At 43.6% G+C, this 22,404-nt stretch overlaps 1 protein-coding gene and 1 long non-coding RNA gene across 2 annotated transcripts in view; both read left to right on the top strand.

The window, feature by feature from the left end:
- Window positions 1-15,099, top strand: part of PPM1H (protein phosphatase, Mg2+/Mn2+ dependent 1H) — a 137,551-nt gene extending 122,452 nt beyond the window's left edge. Inside the window, exons 9-10 of the mRNA XM_061467832.1 lie at window positions 7,317-7,468; window positions 13,728-15,099. Coding sequence (XP_061323816.1) covers window positions 7,317-7,468; window positions 13,728-13,875 — 300 coding nt within the window. The 3' untranslated portion in view covers window positions 13,876-15,099. The remainder of the gene's footprint in view (window positions 1-7,316; window positions 7,469-13,727) is intronic.
- A 380-nt stretch (window positions 15,100-15,479) lies between these two features.
- LOC133276703 (uncharacterized) lies at window positions 15,480-18,538 on the top strand. Its single transcript, XR_009745970.1, has 2 exons — window positions 15,480-16,832; window positions 16,895-18,538. It is a non-coding gene; the product is annotated as an uncharacterized LOC133276703 (long non-coding RNA).
- The last annotated feature ends 3,866 nt before the right edge of the window (window positions 18,539-22,404 follow it).

The following is a 22,404-nucleotide window of genomic DNA, read 5'->3' as shown; positions in this document are numbered from 1 at the left end:
ATCTGATTTGTGAGAGAGAAACAAATATACTTAGTATGCTTACTTGTTCTTCCCAAATTGTCCATTCTAATTGTGGTACAATCCAGGTAACATGCTGCCCTTCCCCAGGGTGCAGCGTGTTAGTAACATCCACACAGCAAGAACATTGTAAGCTCCACAGCTGTGTGCCCTGGCTCTTGTTGCTCCTGGCAGAGCATTGATGTCTTCTCGCTGCCTGGTCTATAGTTATCCCATAGCCTTGCAAGTCAGCATGACAGACACAGACACCCATTTCTCCCCACCTTCGTGTGCTCCAGCTCCCCTTGAGGCCTGGATCATACTGTTTTCACACAAGCTTATGTAAATCTGTGTTCTCCATCAGGGAACACTGGATATCTTCCACAGTAGTGTAGTATCCTGCATTACACAGAGGATACCAGAAAAACTCTTGAGCAGGAAAATGCCAAGAGTAATTGAAAGAGGACTTTCTGCTTCCATTTGTCTGCCCCTTCACCGTCAGTTTTTAGTTCTTTATGGTGGTTTTATGCAAACACGAAATAATGACAGAAATAGCAGTGCACATTCCCAGATGATGGCATAATGAGGGGATTATGCAGTATTTGTGTTAGGTGTAGTTTTAAATGCCTCCATCATTTTTACTTGCCTTGCCACAAACAATTCCAGTGTTTGACCACCAGAGACCTTGCAGTGAAGGATATCAAGCCTTCCAAAGGGATTTGAATGTATTTGTTAACAAGAAACTTGCAAACCTCGCTTTTTTTCCCCTCTCTAACTGCATTCCTGTCCCTACGTCAAGGAATAGATGACACGTATTTTTCATAAAATATTAAGCAAGGGCAAACCATCTGATGACAGCACAAAAAGGAGGAGGCTTTGCTGAGAACTATCCACTGTCAACTAGCTTGCTGGAGTTTTAACCATACCCGGTATTTGACCTGGAATTTATTGCTTGCTATAGAAGTGCAAGAGAATGAAAATACACAAATGATAACATACTGCTAGGAAGGAACAAAATTATTACATTGACCTTGCTTAGAATATTTTTGAGACTTTCAAAATACGAATTTAAAAAATGCTGAGAGATTCTGGCCCTGAAGAGAAGTGGGAGATCTACTGACAGCTCCTTCTTCATGTTTCCTTGCTGTCAATGCAGTACCTTCCCTCTCCCCCTTTGAATGTGTGGTATCCTTCATTTGAGACCTGCTCCTGTTCTCTGCAGCCAGGCAAGCAGCAGCTCTGCCCTCATCAGTGTTGATGGATTTGTTTAGTGCCAGCAAAATGATGCAATTCTGCCTATTTGTTTTTCTTTCTGGTGTGCTGAGACCCAGTGTTTCTGGGGTATGTAATGGCTGCAGCACAGTATCTCAGCAGTATCATCTCTGCCAATTGCTGCTGCAGTATTTGTCTGTGTGTATAAACCAAAACTTCTCATGGGCTTTTCTGATTTGTATGGAATGTGCCTGTACGTGTTCAAATTCTGGAATATGACATCCAGTTCATATGCTATCCACGTTTCAGGATCTCTTAACTGCTTTGCAAAAGGGAAGCAAAATTGGCTTTGTTTTCACATTCCCTTCACAGCTAAATTCAGCAGAAACGTACAAGGGCAGGAGGAGGAAAGACAGAGCACCAGCCACCTCAATTTCGAGATACTGGCAAAAAAAGCCCTGAATTTTATTAGGAAGTAACGTATGCTCCAACTTGCTTTCCATTGCACCTCCTTCTCCTAACCATCTCTTCCTTCTCCTCCCAGAGAGAACCCCAGTGCTTCGTCTCCTCATGCTTTTCCCTGACTTGTTCTGTCCCTAGACAGTGCACCTTGCACAGAAACTGACATTAAGAAAGTGCCTTTGTGCTGCCATCTGGGAAGCTTGGCACTTGGAAGTAAAGGCAGTGGCATCAAGCAGCAGTCATATTTGGCCCTCGTGCAGCATTGGATTTCAAATTGTTTATATAGAGGTAGGGAAGCACAATATGTGGTTTCCAGACCTGGAAAAGGGGAAGCACAGGAAATTAAGGCGCACAGTGAGTCGTGACAGAGGGAGGATCCAAGTCCTATGGCTTCTTTTTCTGTGCTGTCCTCTCCCAAGTTCAGGGCAACTTGGCGAGTTTTCAGAACGTTTACTTCCAGCATGACAGAGCTCTGGTATGCCATGTCCACCAAAATTTAGTAAGCAACCCTGAGACTACATCCAGAAACAGGCATTATAGAAGTGATTTGAGGGGAGTGTGAAATGATGCTTTGATAGAGCGCCAGGCTACGGGAGGAGAAGTCATGTAGCCAAGACTGACAAATGTAATCAGGATTCAGTGGCTCAGCTGTTAGGAGACCAGATTTGAAGGACTTCTGCAGGTTGGTGAGCTCTAGAGAATTGAGCCTTTTGTAATGAACTGGAGTAGCACAAAGCAGGCAAGCCATGGCTGAGGCTCTCTGGCATGGAATTAAATATTTATTTTTCATAATGGAACAGTTCATTTGAAAGCTTTCAGAAGGAAATTCTGCTTTTTTCGAGCTCAGCAAGAGCCACCTTGCTTGTTGCAGCTGAAAAGCAGAATTTCATCCTGAAATTTTTCAAAGGGTAGCTCAGCCATTTGATGGAGTGAGGTATGGCTCTGACAGCAGCATTTGGCCCTTGCCAGTGAGGAACCCTAAGCCAACCACCATAGCAAATGATAAGAAGGTAATGAAGGAGAATTTTTCCCATTCCGTTATGTTAGTAAAACCTTTGTGACAACTCCACAAACATGTCAAAGGAGAAGGTTTCAGATTCACATCTGCCTTCTGGAGAAATCTTTAGGAATTACACCATCAAAAGGAACAGGCAAGGCAAATAGCTAAGAACTACAGTATGATCAAAGGGAGTCAAGGTGGTTTCAAGAAGTAAACATCACACTTTAGTGGCTTGAAGTCCTTCAGGGTTATGTCTACCATTGAATGAAAAAAAAAAATCATAATAAATGCAGTAGATGGTCGTGCATGAGCACTTTGATTTCTCAGAAAACATTTGAGAAACTGTTCTGCATCACAGGTTATTAATATAAAAGATATGAAGCTGCAGACTAAGTGGAAAGTTGGCACAGTCTCCTGGAAATTGGCTAAAGGGCAGGAAACAAAGGGTGGCAGTAAAAAAGCTAAAAGGAGATTAATTGGTGAGTGCTGCAGGGAGCAGTGTTGGGACCCGCTTTTTATTATTTACATATAAATTACTTGGAGGGTGGTATTGAAAGATCTCATCGTTTGCCAGCGAGGCCGTGCTGGATAACATTGCGCATAAAAAGGGACGATACAATTAAGAAAGGGCTTAATTTATTGAAGTCACAGAGCTGATCAATAGTGCAGGCGAGTGAATGCGGGCTGTTGTTTGGCTCGAATTCCCCCGGGGCTGGCTGCTGAGGAGCGCACCTCAGGTGGCTGCAGGCTCCTGTGTCACTCTGCTGTGAACCGTTTTTGAGCCACAGGGACTGGCGTTGGCTGCCTCTTCAAAACAAACCTGGCAAACAAGCTCCAGCGCCTTCGCAGAGCTTCTGTGGTCCCTTTAGCATCCAAACGCAGGGTTTGGCCAGTGAGTAGATCTGTTTGAAATGTAAATATAAAAGCAGCCCACCTGTTTGTTTGTTGCTTGCTCAGAGCGTTTTTCTCAGTGCTCTTGACTGCGTGGAAGTGAGCAATATGAGAAACAAATACCGGGATTGAAGAGATGCATTATGTGACAAACTGCATAACGCGTGTTCAGAAAGATGTGTGTGACCATGAGCTCTAGCGGTGTGTATCTGCTCATAGCTATCAGCAGAGATCTGTAAGTACCGGTCAGGATAAAATACAGTGTAACCCAGTGCTTATTGTCATGGATGTTTGTGCTACTGAGGTTCTGGTGCTTCTTCCTTACAGTTTCTTTACATTTTCTGGTTGCTAAAGTCAAGTTGAGCTTACTTAACAGGTCCGCTGCTTTATATCAATGAAGACATCAGTGGATGGTAAAAGCACGGTGACCAAACTGGGTTCCTTTAAGGTCTGCGCCAGTGATCCAGAGAGATGTTGAAGAGTGAGAAAGTCAGCCAGGGCGGTACAGAAGGGGCTGGTAGGCTGGGGGGAATTGCAGACCAGGCTTTGGAGACAGTATGCGAGGCAGAGGAGAGAGCAGAAGTAGCCCAAAGCATTTTGGGCAGAGGTCACAAGTTCTGTGGGGCGCTGCCAGGACTGACAGAAGGAGCACTGTCTGGCTGCAGAAGGAACAAGTTATAAGGGGAAGGCTGTAGATTCAGGGTGGAATTGCTAGGAAATCTGTCTAGCATGCAGCACCAGTTAAGGAAACCTGTACTGCCAGCCAGTGTCTGGTCAACCATCATCTGCACTAGCAGGCCTATGCAATACTGTTTTGCAGTGTGTACAGCTTTGTGCAAACTTATGTTACAGACAGAATGTCATTTAAACCTCCCTGTTGTTTAGTGTCCTGAAATACAGGCATGAAAGGAGGCCTTTTCTGTACAGCATCTGTGGAGAACGCTGTGGTATCGCACAAGGTGGGGATGTGTGGAGTGGATGCTCAGTGAGCCTTGCTGGTCTAAGCATCTGTTACACATGCCTTGGTGGTGCTGCCCAGCCTGTGTGCCCCTGCTGTCACACTGCTCCGTGTCCAGCTGAAGGCACATGTTGCTAACTGCAAGAGACCCTCATTGACCCAACTAAGAGCTAGAACAAAGCTGCTAGCAGAAAAAGTGAAGGGTTAGGAGCTGGCTTGTGTCTGTGCCTGGGCAAGGTGCTCTGTGTGCATAACCTGAGCAATAGACTGGGCAGCTCTAAATTAACTCGTCAGCCACATATGGAGGGCACCTACGACTGTATTCTAGACATCTGAGTAAAGATAGAAAGAAAAAGCTGTTATTATGTGGACGTGACTGCCCTAATGTGTTGCTGATGTGGTAACTGGAAGGCAGAAAACATTATGTTGTATATCCAACTGGTCCTTGTATACAAGAATCTTACCTGAAGTTGTCCCTGACTTGCCTCCTACAACCTTGGCCCTCTCTTTTCCTTAGTCTGGGAACCAGCCTAGCATTGCTTATTGGTTACCCCACTGCCCTTCTCTGCACCTCTTCTGATGTTTTGTTCCTTCAAATGGCACCCCTTTCTGGAGGTGCTTACAAAGCTTTTGCTCTTAGGACATCATTACCTTGTTCCCAGATTATCCATAAAATCAGTGGTTGCATTTTCTTTTTCCTTTTCCCCCAAAACTAAACACGATCTTGGTAAAATGACCTGTCCTTGGTCTTGCTGTAGCATTTTGACATGTGGATTGGCTGCAGGTAGTTTTGACAAGTTTCTTATCTGCCGGAGTAGCATTTCCCAGTCAGAAAAGATTGTTCATTTCAGGAGGTTTCAAAACAGTGATGCGTGGTCTTGGTTTCCTGCCTTCTCCCCCACCAATGCTGCAAAAAAGGCTCTTGTGTAAAGTGTACTTTGCCTGGGTGGGAAAGCTGTGGTAGATGTGTTTTTCCTAGCGCTGACATTCCAAGCTTGGTCATCCCTAGTAGGGGCTTGCTGCTGAGTGCATCTCTGAGCATTAACCCCAATGCTCTCTCAAATATTTGCCTGTACCCAAGAGATCTGACCAGAACATGTCCTGCTTATTGATGGCTGTGTCGGCCAACTTAGCCTTCGCAGTGATTTCCAGTAGCTGTCAGAGTCCTCATCTCCCAGAATTTAGTTAAATTTAACTGGGAGATGAGGACTCTGACAGCTACTGGTTTCTGTGCAGTGGGTTTGAGATGGGGGCTGTGCTGCATATAGGCATTTTTTCTGTAACAGTGTTCCCACTCAGTCTGAATAAGGACATACACTTTAATGAAGAGAGTATCTTGCCTTGACTTTAATCCTCTCCAAAGTCCTTATTCATCTGCTACCTTAGATAATGAAGTGAAGGTTACATTTTACAAATGACCTTCTTGTGCTTTTGAGTAAAAGGCGAACAAGTAAGGATTAGCAGTCAGGTCTAGGTGATTTTTTTTTTTTCCTCTGGTACTGGTTGCAGCCCCATAAAATCATAATTACATTAAAAGGTCCAGGCATTTTATGTGCGTTCCCTGCTCCATGGCTCCTAAGGGAAAATGCACCATGAGGGAGAATAAAACAGCTCATATTTTCTATTTATGCCAAGTGCTTGTCCTGACAAATCTCCCAACTGCTGCTGCTGTTAGTGGAGCCCGAGGCTGGAGCAGGGTCCGTGACGAGGTGCACCGTTTCCAAACTTCAGTACAGATGATTGTTTCCTCCTGTCTGCCTTGCCAAGGTTGTCACACTTCTTCTTTCAGACTGTGGTCGTTGCTGTGGTAATTGAAGTGCTTGGTGAGTGCTTTGTAACAGCTCCCCATCACAAGCTGGGAATTGCAGGCAGTTTGTCAGCGGGAGTACAGCGTGTGCTGCAAGAAGTTACACTGAACTAAAGGCTCAGTGCTCATTTAAAACGCCATGGCCTTTGCTCATATTCTGTTTCAGCTGACGGCCTCCCAGCATCCCTGTGTCTGCCCCTCCACTCCCAGCTTTCCCCAGCCTCATCGGGAAGAGGACAGTGGAAGTTGTGCCAAAGTGAGGGAGTTACAGAGATGCCAGCAGCACCTTACTGGCTGCAGACCAATAAGGTGAAGCCAGTGGGCACTTTAAAAGTGTGAATAAGCTCAGGGGGTCACTTGTGTGCAGATCTTGAATCAGCCTTCTGATTCAGACTCCTCACAGATACACGTAACTGAGCAATTTCTCTCCATTTCATGGAGCTGCTCACTTGCTCAGGCGTAATCCTTGAGTGCAGCAGCTGCCTCAGGTCTAGAAAAGTAAATGCGATGCCGTCTGCCACACAGGCATTTCCAAACATGCAATTTATCTGACAGAGGTAAATGGGTCTGGACAAATAGTGAAAACAATTATTTGTGAATATTTTATTAGAAAGTATCAAAAATTCATCAAATAAATTATTCAGCTTCCATATGACTAGCCCTGCCAATGATAGGGAAAAGCCTCACATGCTGAAACCAGGCTGCTGAGTGGGGGAGGCTTCAAGTGCCGCTGGCAACAGGCAGCATGGTGCTTTGCAGCCTAGCTTAGGAACACTTGCATCCATCCCAGCTGGGTCAGCACCGGAGCCAAGGCAGGAGGGGTTGCTATCTCAAGGTCTAAACTGGGGACAGCCCCCAGCAGTGCTGTGGGAGAGGTATTTCAGTGCCCTGACTGAACCTGGTAACTCACAACCAAACTCAGCAGTGTTTTACAAACAGGTCTGACAGACTCCTCCTTCACGGTTGTCTCTTGGGTTTTTTCGTTATAGGTGAGAGTCTATGACCTTGTGCAGTATGAGCATGGGCCAGATGATGTTCTGATCCTAGCTACTGATGGACTCTGGGATGTGCTGTTAAATGAAGAAGTGGCAGAAGCTGTCACTAACTTTCTACCAAACTGTGACCCTGATGATCCCCACAGGTTCGTGCTCATCTCTGATTTTCTGTCTATGCTGCAAGAAGAGTGCTTTCTGGTAACGTATTTTTGTAGAAAGTATGATAAAGTCCTTTCCAACCCTAACTATTCTATGATTCTATATGAGTAGCAGTCAGTAAACGCGCAACACTTACAAAAAGACATTTGCTGGATGGAGCCCCTACAGCAAATGTGGAGGTTTGGGGGGGGGGGGGGGGGAAGTGTTCTGTTAGAACTCAGAGTTGACAGCTTTCAAAGGAGTACTTGTGGGATCACAATATCTTGGCATGGGATCTATTTTCTTTGCTATACAAGGCTCTGTGGAAACTGTCAAGGCTGCAGTCTTACAAGAACAATGCAGCACATCTCTGTCTCCAGCAGTTACAGGTTTCTGCTTAACTCTTCCCTGGGTAGTCCCTTAACACTAAAGATTATAGATCGTGGGCATCTCTCTCTCTCTCTCACACTGCATATATATGTGTGTATGTATAAATACTACATGGACCACTCATTCCTGGTCATGCTGCAGCCTTTAAATCCCCCTTCAGTAGGATTTAAATCCACTTCAGTGCAACCAGCTGAGGACAGGTGTGGTGACAAGATAGATGGAAAGTCTGACTCTGTTTTATTTAGTTGGATTCTGTTTCATTTCACAATTTTGGCCTACCTTGTCCCCTTTATTTTCCTGTCTTTACCACCTCTTACTTGATCAGTTTCTGTCTTTAAAGCATGCCATCAAGCAAACAAACAGGTTTCCAAACAACTGGCTACGGCACTGTCTGCCTTGAGGGAGTCTATCTGCTGCCGAGTTCAGTGTCGCCATGAATTAAAACATTATGCTAGAGATCAGAAGTCTCTCACTTGTAAAAGAGAGGACTCTGAAAGTGGAAAGAGCTTTATCCTTCCCTAGGGACTGTTCAGGAAGAGAAGTGTGTGTTGCTGCTGAATTCAAGCCTGGCCATCGTTGTCTTCTGCTCTCGCTCTGGGTTAAGAGTAGGGAAAAGAGCTCTAATGCATCCCCAGTTGGCCTGCATGAAATGGAGTTTCAGAAAGAAGCTCTGTGATGTCTCAGCAGCCCATTGAAAACACACAGAGTGGTGTGAGAGCTCAAGCTACAGTTGTTTAGATGTGGCAACTCATGAGAACATGGGAAAACCCATCTCAAAATGCTTGGTGTTTCTCATATTTCTAAGTGGTCATCTTCACAGACTCAGCCCTGTTCTCCATCAACAAACAAGGAAGATAACTGGGTATGGACATCCTGACAGCCACTTGGGTTTTAAAATGACAACAGCTCCAAAGTAACTCACAAGCAGTATTTTCTTGCCCTGGCACTTTGAAATGCAAAAGAGGTTTTGCTGCAAGCTCTCAATTGTCAAGAGAATGGATGATTAGTATGAAGCTGCAACTCTAGCTTCCCTACCTCCCTGCACTGTAGAATCATAGAATAGTTAGGTTGGAAAGGACCTCAAGATTATCCAGTTCTAACCCCCCTGCCATGGGCAAAGAGAAGAGGTGGTATGAATGACAGCCAGGGCTGTGTCTGCTTCAGGAAGACATGGAAGTGTCTCTGCCCTCTCTCTGGGAGGAGATCAGGCAGGATTAGTGGGCCTCACTTACCAAGGCATCTGGCACTGTGCTATGCAGATGTGCAATTAATTTAAGGTAGGAGTAGGTGACCTACCCAGTATACTTCTGGCTATGCCCTAGCACTGTTCAGAGGGTAGCAGGGAGCTTTTGCTCTCATCTCTGCACCCCTGAATCTCCTCTTGCAAAAGCACCTGAGAAAATGTAATACCTCTGCCCTGCTCTGCCTCCATTCTCATCTAGTAATTGGGAAAGGCTGGCTCTTCCTACCATCCTTGCTGCTCCTGTCTGTTGTGAAAACAGTCTGGGTAAATTGTGTCTGTCCTGTTGCTTTTGGTCTTCCCAAAGCTGGTGATAGCTACCACACCTGCTGCAGTAGGAATGGGAATTCTTTGATCTTTTTGACTTGTTAGGTGAGTAACTTTCCATTCGTTATAAAACACTCATATAAATCAGAGACACTAAAGGAGAAAGAGATTTTTGTTGTTTCCTTTAGATTTGTTCGTTCTGATTTAGCCCCTGTAATTGTGGGGGATTAGTCCCTGTTTGTGCCAGCGTGAGTATAACACACTCCAGAACTGGGTGGGCCTGCTGCAATATGAGTTAGAACAAACACATTTATTGGTGTTTGACCTGCTGCTCTATGAATGGACATCTGAATTAAAACTTAATTTGTTCTTTTAAGTAACTTTGTGCCAGGTCATTTAGAGGCTTACAAATAGTGGTGCCAAGATACTTCTCATGCCAGCTTGCAAAAGGTAATTAGAGCAGTCCCTCATATAGTTTGCAGTGATATTTATGAAAATTACCTTTGTGGAATTGCTCTTGCTGCTTGGTTGTAAAGAATATTTAAAGGGTTTAAAGTACTGTGTGAGAGGTTTTATGTAATTACTTCACAGTGGTCCAAATGAGGTATAACTAATGAATTTACAATAGCATAGCAGCTCAGACTGTGGAGCTGCATTCATTCCTCTCACTAGTCAGTGCCAGGAAAATCTTGTTTGCTGTATTATCAGTGTTATGTTTAAAGGAAATGTTATCCCAGAAACTGTCAGGTTCTGTGGCAGGTGTAGTGACATAGTCTGTGGAGAGGTGATCGGCTGAAAATGTGAAATCTCTAGGGATGTGGAAAGCTTGTCAGAATGTAAGAGACTTGCCCCCTGGGTTTGGTAATGCTGTGGTGTTCAGGAGAACCTACCTGTGAAGCAGACTCTGGATCTGCCTGACCCAGTAGCCTACTTACTCCCTGACAGCAGCATATTTGAAAAGAAGCCAAAGCTGGAGAGGAAGAATTTAGAGCTGCAGAGTACTCACCTGTTATGTAATTAGCTTTTTGTGGGAACAATAGCTCTCCTATTTGAATTAGAAGTCATTTTATAACCTGATGGGTAAGAGCTTACAGCCTTGGCCATGCTCCTGGGATTCTCTCCTGTTGCTATTTACTGTCAGAACTGCAAGTCGTTTTTACACAGAGAAAAATGTCTTTGAATCTTGTCAAACATAGCATTTGCCTGGACATTTCAAAGTACGGGGAGAGGAAAGTCCTGGAGTGTCTTCATCCAGCCACACAGACAGAGCCTCAGGGGATTTGGGCAGTGGATGATGGGCACAGACTTGATTAGACAACAGTTCCTCTGCAATAGCTGTGATGGAGGGAAGAAACAGGGCTGGAGCTGGATTTCTCAGCCAGCTCATCTCTTACGAGTTTTGTGGCAGACAAGAGAATGAAGGGGACCCTGCGTGAAGAGCAGGTATAGCAATACACTGCTGCTCTCCATACATCATCCTTCTGAATAGGCGGGAAGAATGAGAAGCATGACTTTTGCCCACTTCCTTCAGCTGCAGTTCCATAGGTTTGCTCACTGACATTGGGAACCTCTTTCTTATCCTCCCTCCTGCTGTCCTTTCTCATCCCCTCTCACATAAGCCAGAGAGATTTATGAGGATGCTGGAGAGTTGCTCCACCTCTGCTGGGTGTGAGAAGATAAGAAGCTACTCAGACAGCAGCACGTTTCCCCCACTGTCACCATTTCTCCTGCAGTACTTTCACTGATCAATACTGAAAGCTTCAGCAGAAGAACACACAAAAAAAAAGCATATATATTTATTCTTAAAACACAAAAGCTGTAACCCAGTGAGGCTGTTCATTAGGAGGAAGTTAATACTTTAAAACTACTTCAGCAGTTCTCTAATGCTGTGTCAACAGCTGAATTCCAAGTTCACAGACAGCACTGGAGAATAAAACATTCAGTAATGGGCTGCTGCTGCTATTCATCACCAGCTGCAAGAGACACTATCTCCTCTAGTGCCAAGGTGAATGGCATCACTTCAGCTTTACACAAGGAGATAAGTTACCTCGCTCCTGTCTTTACCTGTTCCTTTTCCTTGCTTGGATGTGCTGGTTTTCTTGTGTATTTCACAGACTGTCTATGAGAGAATTTCTGGTTTATTAAAATTCCCTTGTTTTTATCTTGTCCTCTCCAAACTTTAAGCAGCAAAAGCTTTACACAATCAAGAGCAATATTCATTCCTTTGTACTCTTTAGATGTGAGGAGCCCTTGTTAATTAGAAAAAGGAGGAAGGCAAAGTTTTCTCACAGAATGATGGGTGTTTTCTTCTCTTAAATTCTGACAATAGCTGAGAAATCCTTCGAAAAGATGTTCTAGCCAAAATTCACTCAGCATCAGACATGCTGTGAATAAATATTCCAGTTTCTTGCTTGCCACGTGGAGTCCTTTTGTTCCTTAGCCCTGCATCTGATTTGGGGATTTGGGAACTGGGGAGGGCAAGTATGTATGTTTGGGTTTTATTCCCCTTAGAAAATATAATTTCATGTTGCATTAGGAGAGTGCATGCAGAGCTGCTTGTCACATCCTGCTGTTAGAGCTTAAGGTCCTTGGTGCAGACTTCTCGTGGAGTATGCAGACAGTATGCATGTGGGTATGGAGGCTTGTGTGTTACAGTTTATGCCTTGGGCCCTTCTCTTATTGCTAAAAGTAAATCTTCTGTCAAAACTAGTGAGGGCTGGAAATTTTATTACTCAGTACTATTAGGAGCAGGGGGTGCATTGCTTCTGTACAACATTACTTGGATTTAACATCAGACCTCTTGAGTAGTCAAATGTTGGTCCATTTGCATTGAAGAAATCTTTCTAGCGGCACAAATAATTCTATTTCTGGTTCAAAGGAGTCATTTTAAGGCACTAAATGATAGCAGCAGAACATAATTGGTTTTTTTTTTTTCCTTTTGTTATGCCCAGAGAGTGATTGAAGTATCTACTAATAAAAACTACCATTTGATAACGCAATTTGGGGGTTAGAATAATCCTTGATCCTCAATAAACTCTTCCTCCCAGCTTCTGAGCAGTGGAGAAACTGTCCTTTCCTATTCCTCAGATGGGATCTGGGCAGATCATCTTTAGTCAAGGATCCTCTTCTAGAAGGTCTTGAAATGTGAACCTTTCTTGTCCTTCCTGATTTCTGGGAACTTCAGAGGTGTGTTTTGCCTCCGGAGGCCTACATCATCTCAGAGGTTTTACATATATAAATGCTTTAAATAAAGCACAGGCAGGCACAGCATTGAACTGTTTGCGTTTTTCTTGTCAGTTTTCTAACTGTTCAGTTAATTTTTAATTATGAAATCATAGAAAATCTTGTCTCCACCCAGCCAAAGTCCAAATGTCCCAGCCAGGTGTTGGGCTGAGAAAGAAAAACATGTGACAGTAGCTGTTCATCCGTAACCAGATCTCTTTCAGAGGAAGCTTCTTAGTACACAGATGTGTTGATCTAGGGGCAGCAGGTAAAATGATAAGGGAGAACTTGTCAGAGCACATGACAGAGCACCGTCTGTGCAGCACCTTTTGCACTCTGACACGCTTCTGCCACCAAGCAGCATCTGTTATTTTTTCAGGATAGAAAATAACTCCCATAGGTCCAGCAGTGCTCAGCCCAGCACAGGCTGGGAGTTCTGAAGCAACATGAAAGTTGGTATTTCACTAAATTAAGCATGTGACAATTCACATTCACACAATTTTCATTGAACTCATAAATGTGAAAGGACTGCGGGACTCTGTTAAATCCGGCTCTATTAACTGTAAGTTTACTTTTCCAGTTTCAGAATAGCAGAGATTTAAAAATCATTCCTGTGGTCAAGGAAAATAGACAAGTTAGCCTGCTCGGTTTAAAGTGTCATTTGGGTTTTATTTTTAGTGCTCTATTACCTGCTTTCAAATGGCTTTGTTAGAGCTTGTCTCTAAAATAGCTGAGCTGTGTTTACCTTCAGGTGTGTCAGTTAACAAGGGTGTAGTTCTTAACAGCAGATAGTGTTATTTGCTGTTAGTGGGGTCCTCAGTTGTTCAGACTACTCCTAGAAAGCCAATTTATTAATGCAAATGTATTTAATATTTTTGCTGAAAACTGCTGAAGCCAGGTACCCAAATGACCCGTGATTTTTGATTGATTGGTGCCTGTCAGATACCTTTAGATTCTGATGCAGGAGCTGTTGCTGAACTGGAAGGGGTTGCCTTGTGGGCATGCTGTGGTTTGCATTTCTCCTGCCTGTTTCTAAAACCCAGGGAAACTTGTCCTGGTAGGTCACAACAGTGAACGTGGCAGGCTGTAAAAACCCACTTTCCTCACGAAGAGGAGCACTCCCTGGCTGTATTCTGCCTTCTCCACAGGTACACGCTGGCGGCGCAGGACCTGGTGATGCGAGCCAGGGGTGTGCTGAAGGACCGGGGCTGGAGGATATCCAACGACAGGCTGGGCTCTGGAGATGACATCTCTGTCTACGTCATCCCCTTAATACATGGGAACAAGCAGTCATGAAAGTAGCATCAAGAGTGGTTCTAGCATGAGGATCTTTCTGGAAAGGGCCTGTAAGAGACAATATGATTTTGGTGATCTGACCAGGACACTTCCAGTTGATGTAATCTATTCAAAACTAATGCTGGAGGGGTATTTTTCTGCCCAAAACATAGGGCTCTGCACATATACTGTATATGATAAAGATAACCCTTAAGATTACAATTTCCCTATAGAAATGGTTTTGGTGCTTAACAGGAATGGGATTTAAATGCTGCTAGCATATTATGGATTCTGTTATCCCTCCAGGTGGGGAATTTACTTTTTTTCTCAGTTTACCATGTAGCTTGGAAGAGCCATTTCGGTTGCGAAAGTAGAAGTGGGCATCAGAAGCCAAGGAGGCTCCTGAAATCTATCCCCAAATATTCAGAGGGTGACTTGGGTCACATCTCATTTAAAATACCTATATATACGTGTATGAGACTCAAGACTTTTCTTCTTTCAAAAAGTTGCATTCATGACTTAGCTATGGACAACTTCAGACTTGTGTAATCCTTTGAGCCTCCATTTTCCTCTCCCGTCTCTTCTTCAGTAGACTATACTCTATTTTAGTAGGAAAACTGAAGTTGTTTTCAGTGTGACTATGCCTGTTTACTGCAGCTAAAACAGCCACCTGCAAAACTGTCCAGGAGAAATAGGTCACAGTCCTGTATGGCAAGATTTATTCTGGTGTGAAGAGTTATTTGTCAAGGTTCCTTGTGTGTATACCATGATTATACAGAGCACGTAAGCTCAGCTTTATGTGATGTTTACCTGGAGGCCGTGGTTTCTTTGGGATCAGAGACTTGCATTCATTGAATGGTTCTGCCTGCTTTATCCTGTTGGAAGAATCCCTGACCATACAGCTTTTGCATCGGTTGGGATTCATAAATTTATTTGGGCTCCTGAGTGTGTTTTTTAGTTGGATTCCTACTTCAAGTGGTGGTATTGTTGTCGTTACCAATTTGGATTCCCAGATAGTGATCTATTTAAAAGTCATTTCATGTCTTCCTGCGTCACTTATTATTCACTATACATTTGCCTGCTTGACTTAGTGATCAGAAAACTTGTAACTTTCTGTCCTCTTGGTACTGAGGACTGTAGTCAAGGATCAAAAGATCCTTGTGATAGATACAAGCCCTTGGTTAGCTTCAGCAGCTTTTTTCCTAGCAGTGATGAATCAATTTAAAGAAAACCTGAGTAAAATATTATCAGAGTGAAAGCAATAGTCCAAGAGAGAAAAAAGAGAATAAATCTGCAGCTTAACCTGGCTGCTGGTTCTTCAAGCTAGTGCTTCATTGGCAAGAGTTGAAGAGAAAACAAAATCAGAATGTTCTATCATAGGCAGTTATATTGGCTGGGAAGCCAAGGTCAACCATGTGCCACCAGCTTTTGGAGCTGCTCATTTAGTTTGTACTTCTTCGACAGCCAAAAGACAGGAAACTGGCATAATTGTAGGGCACTGACTAGGCAGCTCACAGATGTTGCCTCCTTTCCAAAGGAGGAGGAGGAGGATGCTGTGCCCTTTGCAGACTTTCTCCTTAACAGGCATGACCTGGAGCTCACCAGTTTTGTAACTTATAATGTGCTGTGTAGCTGCCTAGATGCTTTATTTATTTGCATCCGGAAGTACATGTGCAACAGTCTCAGTGCATTTAAACTTCCCTTACTCTAAATCTCTACACCCAGTAGGAGTTTCAGGCTGAAAGCAGGCAATGCAGAGGGTGTAATGGCTCAAATGTGCAGCAAACTGCATGATTTTAGCCTGAAAACTCTTCCATGCATTCCCCAGTGCCTGCATGTGATAAAGCTATGCAGAACATGAATGTTTTGTATTCTAGAGCTTCAGCATAAATCAGTGGCATATCTGATTATGTGTTGTCACGCTTTATCTATTCTTTCCTTATTTTATTTTCCCCTTCTTTTTCTGTGTGCAGCTGGGTGAAAAGAGAGGTTTGGAGTCTAGAATATTTTCACATGGCCCCTTATGTTTTAAAGGTTAAGCAAGAGATCTTCTCTTGCACTTTTTTTGGCCTAATAAACTTGTAAACATGCTTTCCATGCTCTGTGTAACTCCTGTTGTCTCTTCACAAATGCAGTTATGTAGTCCTCTAGCAATTCAGTTGCTCTTCCACAAAGAAACTAATGCCGGCAATTCCAGCGGAGTCGTCTGAACAGCAAGGAAGCTGGTGCTTGCTGGCACCAGCTAGAAGCGCGAGTCAAATATTTCAGTGCTCACACATGGTTAGCCTTCATCATTTGGTAATATGGTTGTCAACACACACGCCAGTCATTCTAAAATCACTTCAGTACAATGTGGTGGCAATGTATTTCCAGTGTAGGGTTTGCCAGAATTTAAAAGTGAAACTTCAAGGCAATGGAAAATGCACCTTCTCGTTCAAGGGTGTTTTTAAACGTACCTCTGGGCAGATGGGTTAGCAGAGTGCATGACTTGGTGGGAGCAAACTGGCTGGTGACTTCTCAAAGCAAAACCTCATGGGCACTGCTATGGTTTTGTGAATCAGCCTCCACTAAGTTTGCTGTTTGTTTGAGGTATTGCCATCAGTCAGCCTGCTCCTCTGCAAGTGGACCCAGGTCGAGTTATGTTAGCTTTCAGGCCTCTCCTGGAAAGGGCAGAAGTACAATTTCAGCACTTGACATCAATTAGCATCAATTAATAATTTCTGAGAACTTGATAATAAAAGTTTCCTACTCAGATGTATGTGACTGAAACTATGCTGTGATGCTTTTTGTTTTGCTTTTTTATAAGGTATCTGTTACACGTTTACATGCTTTCCTCATTAGAGCATCTCTGGTATGCTGTGGTAGCACTTGGACTTTCACTTCTATCTGCTTTCAGTAGGAGCTTCTTATGTGCCTGCTCTGTGTCCGTGCTCTGCTTCAAGGTGTGACATAAATACATATACACACCAAAGCCTCATGTAAATAGGAGGTAGGAGTCATTTACTGAGGAGGTATTGTGGGAAGGAAGAATAATTAAAAGCATTTCCAGTTCCCTTTACAGGTTGAATTAGGTGGGGAGTCACAGCATTAGAAGCCACTGGTGGCAGGGAGCATCTGCACTGCACAGTGCTGTGTTCAGCCCTGCAGCTGCTCTAAGGGCTCAGTAGAGCTCCTGAACTTGGAGCAGACAGCCTGCTGCCTCAAATGGGAGCCAGTTAGTCACCAAGTCCAAATTTTAGATCCTGGGCACATCATCTTAGTTACTGCCTGCTGCTGGCAGCAGTATGGGGTTTTGCCAGGTTCGTGTCTGAAACTGTTGAAGCCTTAGCAGCAAGGAACCACAGTCCTGAATTACATCGGTATTCATACCGCCATTGCACAGTTCTGTGTCCTTGCCTGTGCATAAGCACTGCTTAGAAAGTCAGGCAAGGTCTCTGATGATGGCAAGGGAAAGAGGTGTATGCTGTTTAGTTCAGGTGAGCTGACAGTGCAATGTAACTCTGCCTTCTGGTGCCAATTCCTAGAAACTCAAACCCAAGAAGCTTCTAGCATTCTCCTGTTGCAGAAGGTAATAGACCCATTTTGGATGTGCAGTACAGCCTAAAACGTTCTTGGTTTAATTTGATGAAGAAGGTAGGTAGAAATCTTGTTTATGCCTGAAGTGAGGTGCACAACCCCCTGTTGGTACAGCAAGGCAGTGCTGCTTCCTTCAGCAATACAATAGCCAGTTGTCCAGGAGGGCTGAAGCTCAGTGGCCTTGTGCTGGAGAGAGAGAAAACCCAGCAGGGCAACAAGCTGAAGGAAGAGTGGTCAGTCTGCTGTTTGCAGTGAAGTTCCATATTAAAGTTACTTCCATGTTAAACCCCGGCATGTTGTCTGTGAGGTACCATCGACTGCCCCCAGGCTATTTTTGAGGAACTGAACTGGTTTGGGCAGATTTTGGCTTTGACCTTTTGCTGGGTTTGTAACAAACACTACATGCTCCTAGCAGATCTGCTGTTTCTTCCTGCCTTGGTGTTTGGGGTTGATTTTACATTTTATGTACAAGTACCTTCAACATTTTTTGTATCAAACATGAGCTGCAAACTGTGTGGAATTGTTGTTCCTCTCTGACATTTTTGGTGTGTGAATAGTTTTCCTCCACGTGTCTTAGATGAAGATACAGTGATGTGGCTGCCATAGAGAGAGTGACCAAATGATTCTGTAACTGTGCTGCTGTATTTCTACCTGTGATGTACTTGAAGGAGGATGCCCTTGTCCACCTCCACCCTCATTCTTTTTAATTTCTCTCTTTATTTCTCTTTTTATTTTTTTGACCATTGCTGCTGGTGTCCTTTCATAGTGTCTTCTTTGGGTTTTTTTTTTTAATAGCTGCCACCTTTTTCTTTCTTTCCTTGGACAAGTTGTCTTGCGTTGAGATCTGTACAACTGTGTAGGTTTTACATGTCCTGAAGAACGGAGGAGCTGCTGGAGGAAGATGTTTCGGACCAATGTACTTCTGCTTTGTGACTGTGAAATGTTAATTTTTTTGTAACCTAAAAACAAACAAATGTTTGGTAAAGGGATATATTTTGTGTTTTTTTGAAACTTTTCAGTGCAATGAACAAAAGAGGAGGAGGAAGAAGAAGTGTATGCGCAAAGTTTTAAATAAAATTTTAAATTATATATTATATATATTCATCTATATCTATCCCTGTGATTATTCTGCCTTTGTCCTGAAGAGTACCCATGCCTCTTTTTGTGCAATATGGACAAGTAGCCCGCTCTGCTTTACCGGGGAATGGATGATTCACTGACAAAACGTCCCACTCTTAATTTAATGAAGTAAATCCCTATGAGGTGCATTAGCATACGGGCTGCCCTGGGAGATTTTGGCTGTAGGATGACTGAGGGAGCTGTGTGCTGCTGTCAGATTGTGATCCATTGCTCAGGCAATGTTGCTCAGCTGCCATGTTGTGACTCAGTGAAGAGCTATGCAAAGTGATCAGCTATGGGCTCTCCTGACATAAGGCACTGGGTGCAGTTTCTGAAATAACATAGTTGAAATAAGTTTTCCCTCATCCCCAGTTCCTTGGGAATCACTGTCTCAAATTCTGCTCTCGTTTATGGTAAAGCAGAAACCAAGGGTGAATTAATGGATTCCACTGAAGCAAGCTGCCATGCTTATATAGTATGAGATGAAGATGAAGGCACCGAAGATGCAGTGACTAACACCAGCCTCCTTGCATCGTACTGGCACAGAGCCACAGATGATGCTCATCCAGCTTGCCAGCAAGAACATCAGAATAGGGCATCTATCTACTGATTATATCTTTGAAATACTGCATTGTAGCACAGGCGGTTCTCCTGATTCCTATTTCACCTCACACTTAGTAGAAGAGCAGTGAAAACATTTCTCTGGTGTTACCCCAGTTCTTAAAGAAGTGCTGCATATGCCCATTGTATTCACTGAGCATAACTGAAAGCGCGGAGAAGCGATGTGTTGCTTTCACCCTGATTCTTCTCACTCTCCCATTAAGTCCAACAGTTTATTGCTGCAGCCCAGCCACTGGGTCAGGTTTAAAATCGTTGTGTGAATAAAACTTCAGCACAGCTTTGCCTGGCTGGCTGGGGTCAGCTGAAGAAGTGAGTGTTGACTGTGTGCAGTGACAGGGAACTGTTGCACGGCAAGTGAACCTAAAAGAGCTTGCTTCATATCATTCTGTTGCTTCCACATCTCTTACGCCCTGAATTCTGTAAGCTTGTAGGTCAAGTAAGGCTTGTTATTTTCATTTTTTAGGTAATGGATACAACTCTTCAAATCTGGATGTCGGTTTCTATAATTCCTGTGGGCAATAAATCAGTGCTTGGCCAAATAATACATTCATGGTATTCTACTGAATGTACTCAGTTAACTAAAGTGACATCAGGGAACAATCCCAGTAATTTGTTATATTTTGTACAGTTTCTGTAAAATGGAGGCCTGAAGTTCCATCTTTTTAATGTATCCTGGTAGAGCAATGTACCCTCGCAAAAACTTCACTTCTTTATGCTATTGCACTGCAGCTTTTATGGATTCCAGAGTTTCTCTCATGCTTTCCAGGAAGGCTTATATAAACCAAAGTTATTGCACATCCTGTTCTTGTTAGAAGGAAGGATGAAAGCTTCTTTTAAAATCCTCTGCTTTGCAAAACAAAGGATGCCATACCTTTATAGGGAGAAAAAAATTATTTCAGGAGAAATAGTGCTTTGAGGACGAGGTGAGCAAAAAGGAATATGATCGAGGTAGACAAAATGGGTCCACAGGTAGATAAAGAATATATGATTTGGAGATGCTTAATAATTTAAAAACAATCATAAATTTGAAGCTGCAGAAATCATCTCCAGCACTGCCACGGAATACTAAAGGGAGAGGGAGGAAGCTGCAGTAGCAAAACTAATTAGCTCTTTACTGCAGCTAATTTAAGACTGATTACTTAGATGCATGGACAGATGAGATCTCTGGACCTTCATGAATTTGAGGCCACCTAAGATTAGAATTACATTATTTTTCTTCGCTGTATTAGTGCATAATTTCTCAGGCTCTGGAGTCAAAATGTCCCTGATCTTTACCTCTGAGCATTTATTCTCAAGCAATAGAAGGCAATCCCTTACGGTGTTCTGTGAAAGCCAGCTGCAGTGGTTTGGCATTGTCCCTGAACTTTGTAGCCCTCCCTGGTTTTGCCAGTCTGCTCTGCGGTAAGTCAAGGCTGTTCCCCAACAGTGCATCTTTCCGGTTCATTTATGCTATGGGTGGTATTTTTCCTTCCTTCTCCTTACTGTGCTTCTCTTTGATTTAAAACGTTTGAAGTAAAGTGCTTATTGAGATGTGCCACTGAGCCCTTGGCCACCCACCTCCTCACACTTGCTTCCAGTGGGTGCTGCTATAGGCAGCACCACCAGTGATGCAGGAATCGCTGGTAGCCAAATGGAACCCTGTGGAAACGGGAACGATTTCTTCATTAACCCTACATCCATTGGGTCATTACCTCAAAGCAGAAACTTACATGTGTGTAAAATGTTAATTGTTCTATTTGAAAGGGGAAAGTTTAATGGGTTTGAATTGATTTTTGAGGGTTCAACTTTTTGAGCCCTTGTTATCCCAGTTCTGTGGCCCAGTTATTCCCTGGGGAAACTACTTTTTCCTGACACATGAAGAGCTGGCTGAAAGATCCAAAGGTTTTCACACAAGCTCCAGTGCAGCATTTAGCTTCTGATGTGACAGGTTTTGCCTGTTTCTGTAATTATTGCTACAACTTTGGGGGGACGAAGCAAAGAAACCTGAGAATTTGCTGTTTTTCCGTTAGGAAGGTAAGGCTTAAGACTATGGACTATTCAGTATAGCTTAGGGTGTAAAAGCAACTGGTACACCTGCAGTCACCTAAACCTCAGGGAAATTTCAACTGGCTCTGCCCATCCAGATCCCTTAAATGTGTATTAGTTTCATTTCTAATCCCGTGGGCTGAGGCAGCCGTTTCCCAGCACAGTGCACTATCCCAGCATGTACTGGGATGGGGAAGGGGGGACAAGAAGCAGCCAAATCCAGTTGCAGTTCTTCAGGATGTAGAAGCAAACAAGTCAATTATTCAAATAGGGAATTGCCAAAGAATGTACAAAGAGCTGGGAATCGCTACATCCACAAGTTTAGACCTTGATTCTGAAAGATCTGCTCATCCCCACGTTGTGCCTGTTCACTTTCGTTCCCGGGTTGGTACCACAGCTAATTGCATGAAATGTCTTTTATTTCTTACCATCCTCCAGAGCTTTGTCAGTGCCAAGTGTCAACTGCATCTCGTCTAGCTGAGATCGACGTACTCCACGAACAGGCACCTCAGTCAAACTTCTCATGCTGCGTTTTCTGGGGATGGCATTCATTTTGCTCCCAGTGAAAAAAAACCAAATTTACTTTGCTGGTCTTCGCACCCCCTCCTAATGCTTGTTTGTCACCAGAACTCACGCGATTGATTTTTACATCTGGGAGTGTAGGATATGTTAGAAGAGCTGCGACATCATTCTTACCCGTCCTCTGCCTAAGCACCAGAACAGGGGCAGTTTAAATGAGCCAGACAAGAATCAAAGCACACCCTCCAAACTGAGTCACATGTGCAGACACACAAGCATTTTATGAATGGGAAAAATATTAAACATAATGCTCAGGCACTAAATCTTGCTGTGGTTGCATTCTTCTAGGAATGGTGTTTTCGGGAAGGGCTGTTTAGTGCCAGAAAAAGGAAGGAGAGGAAAAGAACGCAATAAAGATTTACAGTTACATAAAGTTTCCCCATTGTGCTTCTCTGCTACCGCTCCTGCAAGATTTCCCTGCTGCTGGCTTCACTAGGAAGGCAGGTACTTGGTCAACGAGGACATGAGGAACATGAACACCCAACTGACTTGGAGTCCTGAAGTTAGCCATGTGGCTCAGGCTGATTTCGAATAAGTAAACTAGTGTAGAGTGTTAACTTTGAATTTCTAACTGTGTATGCATGTAGGAAAAAATGGCAAGAAACAGCAGCAGCTGACTGCTTGGAAGAT

Source organism: Pezoporus flaviventris, unplaced genomic scaffold (genome assembly GCF_033815535.1).
Source record: "Pezoporus flaviventris isolate CSIRO_AGI_PZ_B2104156 unplaced genomic scaffold, CSIRO_AGI_Pfla_v1 ptg000045l, whole genome shotgun sequence".
Lineage (NCBI taxonomy): Eukaryota > Metazoa > Chordata > Aves > Psittaciformes > Psittacidae > Pezoporus > Pezoporus flaviventris.
Note: the sequence above shows the minus strand (reverse complement) of the source record. Positions and strands in the feature narration are given on the sequence as shown.